General features: G+C 39.0%; 1 protein-coding gene across 1 annotated transcript in view; it reads left to right on the top strand.

Moving 5' to 3' along the window:
- FREM2 (FRAS1 related extracellular matrix 2) overlaps nt 1-13274 on the top strand; it is a gene marked incomplete at both ends in the record, with an annotated part of 154436 nt that overhangs the window by 124593 nt on the left and 16569 nt on the right. Inside the window, 4 exons of the mRNA XM_082675778.1 lie at nt 484-642; nt 4420-4723; nt 6833-6964; nt 9999-10330. Of these exons, the coding sequence (XP_082531904.1) occupies nt 484-642; nt 4420-4723; nt 6833-6964; nt 9999-10330 (927 nt within the window). The remainder of the gene's footprint in view (nt 1-483; nt 643-4419; nt 4724-6832; nt 6965-9998; nt 10331-13274) is intronic.

Here is a 13274-nt window from a genome sequence, read left to right as displayed (position 1 = left end):
TCCCTCTGCCTGTGCTTCTGTCCTCTGCTCCTCTGAAGCTTCACTTTTCACCTGATTTCCACTTCAGCAGGGTCCACGCTGTCACATGACCTCTAGCATCTGCCTTCACCCTGGTCTCTTTCAGCTTTCCTCCCACTATTAACTAATTGACTTTTTCATGGATCTTCCACTTTACCACCCCGAGACAGACTTAACTACTATCATCACAATTTGGAGAAAAAAATACAAGCCCAAATACTTTGTGGGCCACTGGCCAACCCAGGACTCAGGTACCCTCCCCTGCACCATAAGATATGGCCCAGGTGCCAGGGTCATGAGGAACAAAGCACATAGAGCCTGTCACACTGCAGAGGCTCTGGGTGTGACACTTTTTACTATAATGAAGCCATGGACTTGCCAAGCATTGTGAGTATTGTTCTGCACAATAGAAGCAGCATGAGTCTAATATGTCAGTAATCATGGAGAATTATCTTTTCCTTCTAGGCCACCAAAGCCATTGTGTACATAGAAGAATTGAACAGCATGGCAGATGTCACTTTTCCTTCTGTCCCTCAAATTGTGTCCTTACTGATGTATGATGACACTTACAGAGCCAGAGAGAGTGCTGGACCTGTGTCTGGTTATCCTGTTGTCTGTATCACGGTGAGTAGGAAGTTGAGGAAAATTGTAAAATAGTTAAAATAATCATGAACATTAACCAATATAGTATGGGCTTTGTCATGATGAAATAAAAGTGGGGGAAAACTGCAGGATTTAATCTATGAACTTTTGAAAGGAAACTGTTGATCAAGTAAAGGTCCTATTTTTCTTCCTTCATCCAACAAAGGTTTACTAACTGATGTACACATAGTGTGTTATCTCATATTATCTCAGGGTTTGCCACTGAGAGAAAAATAAATAAGATATGAACTCTACACTCAAGGAATTTAAACATAAGGGAGAGAAAAATATATAAGAATCAGTCACTCTACTATAAGGCATGATGTGATCATTATACAAACTAGGAGATAGAACAGCAGCTCCACCTGTGAGGGAAGGTTTGGGATCGTCCAATGAAAATGTCAATAGTTTAAGAGTCACATAAGGGGGAATCCCCATAAGGTTAACAGCTGATCTTTCAGCAGAAACTCTGCAAGCCAGAAGGGACTGGCAGGACATATTTAAAGTGATGAAGGAGAAAAACCTGCAACCAAGATTACTCTAACCAGCAAGGATCTCATTCAGATTTGATGGAGAAATTAAAACCTTTACAGACAAGCAAAAGCTGAGAGAGTTCAGCACCACCAAACCAGCTTTACAACAATTGCTAAAGGGACTTCTCTAGGCAAGAAACACAAGAGGAGGAAAAGACCTACAATAACGAACCCAAAAGTTAAGAAAATGGGAATAGGAACATACATATCGATAATTACCTTAAATGTAAATGGACTCAATGTTCCAACCAAAAGACACAGATTGGCTGAATGGATACAAAAACAAGACCCATATATTTGCTGTCTACAAGAGACCCACTTCAGACCTAGAGACACATACAGACTGAAAGTGAGGGGATGGAAAAAGATATTCCATGCAAATGGAAATCAAAAGAAAGCTGGAGTAGCAATTCTCACATCAGACAAAATAGACTTTAAAATAAAGACTATTACAAGAGACAAAGAAGGACACTACATAATGATCAAGGGATCGATCCAAGAAGAAGATATAACAATTGTAAATATTTATGCACCCAACATAGGAGCACCTCAGTACATAAGGCAAATGCTAGCAGCCATAAAAGGGGAAATGGACAGTAACACAATCATAGTAGGGGACTTTAACACCCCACTTTCACCAATGGACAGATCATCCAAAATGAAAATAAATAAGGAAACACAAGCTTTAAATGATACATTAAACAAGATGGACTTAATTGATATTTATAGGACATTCCATCCAAAAATAACAGAATACACATTTTTCTCAAGTGCTCATGGAACATTTTCCAGGATAGATCATATCTTGGGTCACAAATCAAGCTTGGTAAATTTAAGAAAATTGAAATCGTATCAAGTATCTTTTCCGACCACAACGCTATGAGACTAGATATCAATTACAGGAAAAGATCTGTAAAAAATGCAAACACATGGAGGCTAAACCATACACTACTTAATAATGAAGTGATCACTGAAGAAATCAAAGAGGAAATCAAAAAATACCTAGAAACAAATGACAGTGGAGACACAACGACCCAAAACCTATGGGATGCAGCAAAAGTAGTTCTAAGAGGGAAGTTTATAGCAATACAATCCTACCTTAAGAAACAGGAAACATCTCAAATAAACAACCTAACCTTGCACCTCAAGCAATTAGAGAAAGAAGAACAAAAAGCCCCAAAGTTAGCAGAAGGAAAGAAATCATAAAGATCAGATCCGAAATAAATGAAAGAGAAATGAAGGATACGATAGCAAAGATCAATAAAGCTAAAAGCTGGTTCTTTGAGAAGATAAACAAAATTGATAAACCATTAGCCAGACTCATCAAGAAAAAAAGAGAGAAGACTCAAATCAATAGAATTAGAAATTGAAAAGTAGAAGTAACAACTGACACTGCAGAAATACATAGGATCATGAGAAATTACTACAAGCAGCTATATGCCAATAAAATGGACAACCTGGAAGAAATGGAAAATTCTCAGAAAAGCACAACCTTCTGAGACTGAACCAGGAAGAAATAGAAAATATAAACAGACCAATATCAAGCACTGAAATTAAGACTGAGACTGTGATTAAAAATCTTGCAACAAACCAAAGCCCAGGACCAGATGGCTTCACAGGTAAATTCTGTCAAACATTTAGAGAATAGCTAACACCTATCCTTCTCAAACTCTTCCAAAATATAACAGAGGGATGAACACTCCCAAACTCATTCTACGAGGCCACCATCACCCTGATATCAAAACCAGACAAAGATGTCACAAAGAAAGAAAACTATAGGCCAATATCACTGATGAACATAGATGCAAAAATCCTCAACAAAATACTAGCAAACAGAATCCAACAGCACATTAAAGGGATCACACACCATGATCAAGTGGGATTTATTCCAGGAATGCAGGGATTCTTCAATATATGCAAATCAATCAATGTGATACACTATATTAACAAATTGAAGGAGAAAAATCATATGATCATCTCAATAGATGCAGAGAAAGCTTTCAGCAAAATTCAACACCATTTATGATAAAAACTCTGCAGAAAGTAGGCATAGAGGGAACTTTCCTCAACACAATAAAGGCCATATATGACAAACCCACAGCCAACATCATCCTCAATGGTGAGAAACTGAAACCATTTCCACTACAATCAGGAACAAGACAAGGTTGCCCACTCTCACCACTAAACATAGTTTTGGAAGTTTTAGCCACAGCAATCAGAGAAGAAAAGGAAATAAAAGGAATCCAAATTGGAAAAGAAGAAGTAAAGCTGTCACTGTTTGCAGATGACATGATACTATACATAGAGAATCCTAAAGATGCTACCAGAAAACTACTAGAGCTAATCAATGAATTTGATAAAGTAGCAAGATACAAAATTAATGCACAGAAATCTCTGGCATTCCTATACCTATAAAAAAATAAAGAATCACATAAGGAAACGTCATTCCTGTATGAAGTGGTTGCCTTACAAATGGCATAGTTACTTTTTCAATTGCCTTCTCTCACCTTTGAATTATAAGCTCCTTGTGAGCAAAAACTGGGATGCATTTATTCTTACTTTGCAATACCCCTGGTGTAATGACCTACGTATAATAGGTATACAATAAATGTTTATTGGATTAGCAAGGCAGAAATAATAATGCGGTGCAAGTTACAGAGGTCTTGAAATGTTATATTAAGGAACGTGCACTTTATTTGTTGGTTAGCAGGGAGCTCTTGCACAGAAGAATGGCATGAGAAGAGGGGTTGTATTGGAGTGTTACCATGGCAACCGTGGTCACCTGACGAGAAAGGCCCTGAATTAGATAGAAAGGTGATGCTTGGCATGGGAAGGAAAAGACCAACTTAAGAGACATCCTACAAAAAGAATCAAACAAGTTCACTGACCCACTGGATGTTGGGGGCAAAATGAGAGAGAGAAGAGAGGGAGAGAGAAAAGAACAAGGACGATTCGACAACTCTGAGGATTCCAGAGATGATGAAATGAGTATCACTTTTATTCGTATCAGGTTAAAGGTGGAAACGGCCAATAAGCTGTTTGAAATGCAAGATTAGAGTTCATAAAAGCTAGCATCGCGAGGACTAGAAATTTGAAAGTTGCATGAATAACATGTAGAAATGGAAAAAAAGTAGCAGTGAAAACACTAAGGGAGAGAGAACTTCAGAGGAATAATTTCCACCTTGTTCTAAACTGTGGCCCTAACATAGTTACTTGTTTCCCATAGGCTTGCAACCCTAAATATCCGGACTATGACAAAACAGGATCCATTTGTGCAAGTGAGAACATCAATGACACTTTGACCCGGTACCGATGGCTGATCAGCGCACCCGCGGGCCCCGACGGAGTCACCAGCCCCATGAGAGAAGTGGACTTTGACACCTTTTTCACTTCATCCAAGAGGATCAGTTTAGACTCCATATACTTCCAGCCTGGCTCCAGGGTGCAGTGTGCGGCTCGGGCTGTGAATGCCGATGGCAATGAAGGCTTGGAGCTGATGAGCCCTACCGTAACCATCGGCAGAGAAGAAGGTAGTGCATGGCCGTTTTCACATGAAGGTCGCTGGAATACCATGGAATGTTATATATGTCTAATTTCCAGTTATTCATTCCTCCAAATGCCCCATGTATTCCGTAATACTCTATACGGGTTTTTTTTGGGTTTTTTTGGGGTTTTTTGCGGTACGCGGGCCTCTTACTGTTGTGGCCTCTCCCGTTGCGGAGCACAGGCTCCGGACGCGCAGGCTCAGCGGCCATGGTTCACGGGCCAGCCGCTCTGCGGCATGTGGGATCTTCCCGGACCGGGGCACAAACCCGTGTCCCCTGCATCGGCAGGCAGACTCTCAACCCCTGCACCACCAGGGAAGCCCTCTATAAGTATTTTTAAATGATAATCTATTTTCGCAAAAATATTCATTAGAAAACAAATATTTATTCATTTTGCATTTTTCGATCACTGAGCATATGTCAGGCTTTTGGCTGTCATATGAAAAATAAGGCAGGATTCCTGCCTTCCAGGAGTCCATACTCAAACTGAAGACACAGACAAATTTTAGTCTGGACAGGACACAGAAATGCAAAAGTAGTAGTGATGGGTTCTAGCCTGAGTGGATCTGGAAAGGTTTCATCAAAGAGGAGATGCTTAAGCTGAGTCTTGAAAACAGTAGGGGAAAACAAGCATGAGCAATGACTCGTAGAAGCATGAAAAAACGTGGAGTATTCTGGGAACTACAAGCAGAGAAATGGGGCAGGATGAAAGGGAGAGGAAGGGAGATCAGGAGACGAAGCAGTTGGTACGCAAGGGTCGGATCTGGACAGGGCAGCTCATATGTGATGCCGTATCACTCCCAGCTGGTGGCTGGCTGAACAGGAGTTTGCTGGGGCAGGAGGGGAAGGACAGTCCAGGTAGAGAGGTGTGTACTAGTGTCCATACTTGGTTATTAGAGGGGAGGTTGAGGTCAGGGCTAGGGCCCGGACACAGTGGAGGTGGAAGATACATGTGGCCGGAGACAACACTGACGAGACAGGAAATCCACTTTATAAACTAATCCTTTACTCTGCAGAAGAATGTTTAAATCAGAGTTTTCAAATAACAGTCTTTTAATAAGATTCTATTTCTAAAAATTCCATTTGTGTACAACACTTCGGATGTACATATGTTGCAGCAAGAAAAGTTATATGTACCACCTCCCACCATTATATACTCAGGATCAATATTTATTGATAACACGTAGAGTAACCATGTTCTTTTATTAGGGTTAGAATGTATGGTTTTTAGATTTCTCTTAAAACCAAACTATTGTGTTGGTACCAAAACTAAATTAAACAATGCCTTAAAGTGAGTCACCCCCAATTAATAGAGCAGACATCCCAGATGCTAGGGCCTGATTCTGATCTGTTTTCTACAGACAGAAAAGAAGTTATTTATTGCCTAGTTCTCTGGAAACTGTGATCCAGCATCGGGCGGTCTCTTCCATGGTATTAAAATGAAGACACTACAGTGCTTTCAAAGCAAACATACGAGGAAGTTTTTCATGTTAAAATTCTAGATAGATAGATAGATTAGACAATGAGTTATAATTTATAATACACATACTGTAAGAAATTACATATATAGAGAAAACTATATATTTTGCTCTCTGATTCTAAGAAGGCTAGTTTTTGTTTTTTAGAAAGAGTGCATTTTTAGTTTTATTATAAATAATGTAAATTTTATGACTAGTCTTAAGGATTTAATTCTAAGGTAACAATCTCATTCATTTAATTAAGCTACACTTACTTTTTCCTGTTGTTTTTCGATCATTTTTACTATGCCTGTTTATACTTTATGTTAAGACGATTTTGTGAATATGACCATAACAGACGGTGTCCAGCACAAATTAAATCACATTGAACAATATTTATTTTTTCTTAAACTTTATAAAACACCCCAAATGTTAAGAAGAAGCCATTGAACTGTCTGCTGGGATTACTTTTCCCATGATGGTCTTTTGCTTCGTCATAATATCAACTCTCAGCAGTGCCTTAGTTCACAGAGAATTTTAAAGTACACAGAAAATTCATAGTGCCTATTTAAAAATATATACTTCCAGTGTTGTCTATTATCTTCTTTTAGCATAAATGTCTTCATTTTGCCTCGAGGTCTTTGTCAGCCCCGGGTGCCAGGGATAGTGGGAGCAGAGCCCTTCTCAGCTAAATTGCGCTACACGGGTCCCGAGGACCCAGAGTATACCAACCTCATCAGGCTCGCCGTCACCATGCCCCACATAGACGGTAGGTGACTTGGGAAAGCAAATCCATGGAGGTGGTTTGGGCTTCTCTTTACCTGCTTTATTTGACTGAACACAGGCAGACCTCATTTTATTGCACTTCCCAGATACTGCGTTTTTTTAAAAATGGAAGGTTGGTGGCAACCCCGCTTCCAGCAAGTCTGTCAGCGCCATTTTTCCAACACCATCTGCTCACTTCATGTCTCTGTCTCACATTTTGGTAATTCTCTCAATATTTCAAACCCTCCACCAGCAAAAAGATTAAGACTCCCTCGGGATAGTTAGCATTTTTTAGTAACAGAGTATTTTTTAATGAAGGTGTGTACATTGCTTTTTAGACATACGCTATTGCACACTTTATAGCCTACAGTATGGTTTGTTTTTAATTTTTTTGTTGCAGTATAGTTGACTCACAATGTTGTGTTAGTTTCAGGTGTACAGGAAAGTGAATCAGTTATACATATGTATATATTTTCCATTCTTTTTCAGATTCTTCCCCATATAGGTTATTACAGAAAACTGAGTAGAGTCCCCTGTGCTATACAGTAGGTCCTTGTTAGTTATCTGTTTTATACACAGTAGTGTGTATATGTCAATCCCAAGCCAGTCTCCTAATTGGTCACTTCCTCCCACGTTTCCCCTTTGGTAACCATAAATTTGATTTCGAGCTCTGTGAGTCTGATTCTGTTTTGTAAATAAATTCATTCATATCACTTTTTTATCAGATTCCACATATAAGTGATATTTGTCTTTGTCTGACTTACTTCACTTAGTATGGTAATCTCTAGGTCCATCCAAAGTTTCTGCAAATGGCATTATTTCATTCTTTTCATGGTTGAGTAATATTCCGTTGTGTATATGTACCACATCTTCTATATCCTAGTAAATTTTAACATAACTTTTATACGCACTGGGAAACAAAAAATTCATGTGACTCACTTGATTTCAACACTTGCCTCATTGCGTTGGTCTGGAACCAAACCTGCAATATCTCTGAGGTCTGCCTGTTTTCTGAATGACCAAGCATACAATAAATGCTCAGTTTGCAACTTAAGCTTCAAGTCCTGCTTCTTTTGAGTGTTTCTGTTTTCTTTCTGCCCGGTTTTTTTCTCAAGTCTGACAATTTTGACGTTCTTTAAAATTAGATAAATTTCACACATGTCACAACACAATGAAACAAAGCTTTGGTTAACGTGCTTGCTGTCTTTTATGACACGGCACAGTGTGCCTTCAAAACTCTTGAGCTTGGACTTACAGGAAAGCAATTTGGAATCTCAGTCCCTGCCTTCAACACCTGTTTGCTTTTCCATATCTGGAGTCTCATAGATCTTTCCCAGTATTTATTGCAACAACTAAGACATTTCCTAGGCATTAAAATAAGGTAAAAAAAAAAAAAGCAATTAACAATGTTAAATTCTGTGTCCATTTTCTCTGGATAGGGAAGTGTGGGCAGAATTTCTGAGTCAGTAACTTTACCCACATTTTATGAACGTTTCCTCAGGTACAGAAGACATTTTCAAGTTCTATTCCTCTTAATTCGCTTTATTCCTGAAGTATATTAATATTATTACTTAGTATGTTAGTTATATTTTAAGTACCTAAAGGACAGGAAGCATTAGGCAATATTAGGAACTACAAGGTAGAATTTACCTGCCTTATGGAAAGGACATAATTCTGCTTTGTCTGCTTATTACAAACCCAAATTTATGCTGGTGGGCACAGGTGCACAGAAATCTGCACCTCCTTACTTTACAGTGTAATGTTGGGTCCATGTTTGACCACCCTGCCTTTAGACCCATATGGGAGGTGTGATTCAGATGTGCAGAGGGCAGAAGGGACCATCAGGGAAGGGCAGACCTATAATAGTTCTTCCTAATAGAAAGATTGGTCCCTCGTGCTTCTCCTAGAGCTTGACTTAGCATTTTCTGAAACATTCGATAGCCGTAGCTCCGCAGAAGCGGACCAGTTCTTTTGCGGGGCCAGAGGATCTAAGAGGGAGAGGTGGAAAAGGTGTCAAGAGAAGACCCCTTTCACAGTCCTTTTTGCTGCATTGCTTATGCCAGGGCTCAACCAACTGTGTCCCATGGACTGGATCTAGCCTTCTACCTTTTTTTTTTATGGTCTGCAAGCTAAAAATGGTTTTCACATTTTTTAATGTTTGGAAGAAACCAAACCTTCTTCTTCTTTGAAAGTAGAATATTTCATGACACATGAAAATTATATAAAATTCTAATCCATTGGCCGTGATTAAGTCTTCTTGCACACAGTTATGTGAATTCCTTTACAAATCATCTATGGCAGCTCTGGCTCTGCAATGGCAGCTTTGAGCAGTTGCAACAGAGACCTTGTGGCCCACAAATCCTTACAATATTTACAGTTTGGCTCTTTACAGAAGAGGTTTGCCAACTCTTAGCCTATACCGTATAGTGGTAGTTTTCAAACTTTTTGGTCTGAGGACACCCTCAACATTATTTATGGCCACAAAGACCTTTTGTTTTGTGGGTTATAGCTATAAATATTTACTGGATTTAAAATTGAGGTATTGTTAAATATGTATTTATTCATTAATTTTTAAATAAGAATAAATCTATTACGTGTTAACACGAAAAACATACTTTTAAGAAAAAGAACTACAATTTATAAAGCAAAACAAAAAAGTGGCATAGTTTCACATTTTTGAAAATATCTTTAGTGTCTGGCTTAATAAAAGACAGCTGGATTCTTATGTCTGCTTCTGCATTCAATCTATTGCAATATATGATTTATTTTAGCCTCTGAAAAACTCCACTGTACACTACTGAGAAAATAAGCGTGGAAAAGTCCAATAATACCTTACAGTCGTGAAAATAGCTTTAATGTTATAGATCTCCTGAAATATTCTCGGGATCCTCCGGGGTCCTAAGATACCACTTTTATAATCACTGCTCTGCAGTATTTTATAACACTTGTCTTCTCAAGAGATAAAGAGATTATAAAGTGTTCAAAGGCCTTTGCTGTTGGTAAAAATGGTAACAGTGATTTACAAAAATCCCTTGTAGGCATGCTCCCTGTGATCTCCACCAAGGAGCTCTCCAACTTTGAGCTCACCCTCAGCCCTGATGGTACACGAGTTGGAAACCACAAATGCTCCAACCTCCTGGATTATACTGAAGTAAAGACCCACCACGGGTTCTTGACTGAGGCTACCAAAAATCCAGAAATAATTGGAGAGACGTATCCTTACCAGTACAGCTCATCTATCAGGGGTTCCAATACCTTGCGCTTTTACCGAAATCTGAACCTGGAAGCCTGCTTATGGGAGTTCGTTAGCTACTATGACATGTCAGAGCTGCTCACGGACTGTGGAGGCACCATTGGAACCGATGGACAGGTACGGATGTTTAGCATCTGAGCTTTGGTCACTGGGCAGACCGGTTGCTTTTGTTCAGTTACGTAGACTTGGAATAAATCTCAGCTCCAGTCTTCCATCCTGGTGATGTAGGTTATTAGGCAGAAGAAAGAGCAGGTAATTGGCATGAGTGCTATGGAAATCCGTGTCTGTTTCCAGAACAATGTGTCCAAATCTATGTATTTTTTAGCAATGGATCAGTAACATTATCTTTGTATTGAAAGGACACCGTATAGTTATGCTGCAAGCTCCAAATCTACTCTGATATTAGAAAACTCCAAACACGAATTTCTCTTCGAAGTACACATTCTCATTTCTTGTGTTATGTACAGATGGCTGTGATGCGTCATGAGTGCTCTCAAATGAGGGTCCTCGGGGTCAGTCTAGTTTTTCTCCCTTCTTACTCTCTTTCTTCTTTCCCTGCCTTCTATCTTTCTCTCCTACTACTCCTATTTCCCCCCCCCCCCCTTTTTCTTTCTAGTTTTCTCCCCATTTCCTCCCTATCTGGTCCATTTCTCCATCACTAACATAGTCAAAAGTATTTTCATTTAAAGCTTACTGTTATTTCTACTCTGCAATTACTGATTCTTCTTCATACTACACAGGCAGACATTTACACATAAAATACACACACACACACACACACACACAATCCCCCCCTATCACCACCATCATCATTGTTGTTAAAATGATGGTGAAGCAAGGTCTCCATTAGCAGTTACAGTAGAGAATCTAAAATATGTAGGGTGTAGCTTAGATTTGTGATGAGTATTTGAATTAAAAGCCACGCTTTGTCCAACTGGACTGAAACAAAGGGCTTATTTACGTAACTTATACATTAAGACGTTGAATGGTACCCAGAAGATGTCTTATCTTTCAAGATTTAGCTGAGGTGAGGCTGGATTTTTTTTCCGTGCTATATTCCTGTGATGTTAAACTATAAAACAAGTAGTAACAAGAGAAATGTAGACAGTAACTATCAGTTTAATTCCAGAGCAAAGCTGTAAATCTCGACCGGTTCTGCTGGCGTTGATGTCTAATGGCCACATGTTATGTCTGGGAACTGTTGGGCTCCAAGGTAGTGAGACTTTTATCTCTGTCTCCTCTAAAAGCAACAAAATATCCAGAAACTTGCATGAATTACTAAAAATCTCAAGCAAAAACACCAACAGGAAGACAGTGTAGAACAGTGGAAAGAGCCTGCATATTGGAATCAAGGAAATGTGGACTTATATCTGGCTCTGACATTCTCTAGCTACGTCTTCTTGGGCAGGTTACTTAAACCCTCATAAGTGTTACCTCTTCAAGTCCCTCGTTCCCACCCTGTCTTTGCTACCTGGAAGAAACGTGAAAGAAAAAAGGTCCTATTCTCAGAATAAAGACTCATATTAACACATCTACTTCAGCCTCTTCCTTTATAGGTCAAATATCTCCATTCCTTTGGCCGTTCCTCCCAGAGCCTGTTTTCAATCCATTATTAAATCATTCCTGTTTTCTTTCTGGATGCTCTTCTCTCAGGATCTTGCTGAAATCACAGGCTCTGTTGGCATAAGCGAAATGGGACATAGTAATAGGATTATATTGTAGTTCTGGGTCTTCTTTGTTAAAAAGCACTTCATCCCATGAAGCGTCTCTGTGGGTCTCGTCTAGTCTGTGGTCACTTTTTAGCCTCAAGAATGTTTTCTATCTTCTCTGCAAATGGCGGTAATTTTCTGTCTTTCATACGTGCAACCCAGACGGGCTTCCCTAGTGAAAACCCTGCACTTATCCTACTTAAGCTTTATCCTACTTAAGCCTATATCTGCCCACTTTTCTGGTGTATCAAGGGCATTTTGAATGCAAATCCGTCTCTCCAGCCAATCCTCACTATAAAATGCTCAGCTAAATTAATTTTACTTCGCTGGAGTTTTAAAATCGCTGTTCCTCTGTTTAGTTAAGTTCAGTTTTTTTTTTTCCCATTACAACTGCTAACTAGAAAAGTTATTACCCTGCTTCCGTAGTTGAGCTATCGACTGTTCTACTCCACTAGGTGAAAACTGGCAACTGCCGGGTTCAGTGAAGTTTTGCCTGCCTGAACACTTTATGTTACTTTCTACTTAGGGAGAAGAGAGAGTGCAGTATAAGAATTATTGAACCATCCAGTTCCCAACTGGCTTGTGTTACCTTGAGGTGTAAGATGGCCAGCTGGTTATATGAGTTTCTTCTGAAAGGACTTTTCTGCTTTCGCATTGTTGAAAATAAACGTAGTAACACAAGCATGATGATCAACATAATAGAGGTGACCAGATTCAGTGTAAATCATTGAAATTTCAGGTTCTTGTGACAAAATTCTTAAAGCCTCAGTGTAAATAGAATTGCAGTAGCATCTGATAAAGCGTGTCCACTCTCAGAGTGAAGCTCAGAGATGGCTATCTCGTTTTCCCCAACTTTCTTGGGTTTGAACTTCTACTTCTCTAGTTATTGAGATCCTCTCCTATATCCTCACCTCCCCTGACACATACATTATTTAAAGGTAGGTGAGGGAGAAGAAAATACATATTAAAGTAAAGGAAATATAACTCTTTGAGATATTTTCTTAATTTTCCTCACAAGTTTTAGGTTCTAGAGAAGAGAAAATATCTAATAATATTACTACTACTACTAATAGTAATAGCTAACATTTATTTAATATTTACTATATGCCTGTCATTGTGTGTAAGTACTTTACATAGTTTCACTAATTCTGTCCTCAAAACAACACTGTGAGACAAATGAATTTTGTCTCCATTTTTGGAGATGCTGAAGCAAAGAGACTTCAAACAACGTGTCCCAATTCAATTCGTTTGTAAGCCTGTGCTCTTAACCACATCATGATACTTATCTGGACATTTAATTGAGTGAATTAAATGTCATTTAATTGGGCGAATGTGAGGAATGGTTATGGTCA

This window comes from Grampus griseus, assembly GCF_964374135.1.
Source record: "Grampus griseus genome assembly, chromosome: 18".
In the NCBI taxonomy this organism is placed as follows: domain Eukaryota; kingdom Metazoa; phylum Chordata; class Mammalia; order Artiodactyla; family Delphinidae; genus Grampus; species Grampus griseus.
The sequence above is the reverse complement of the archived record's forward strand: the minus strand, read 5'-3'. Positions and strand labels throughout refer to the sequence as shown.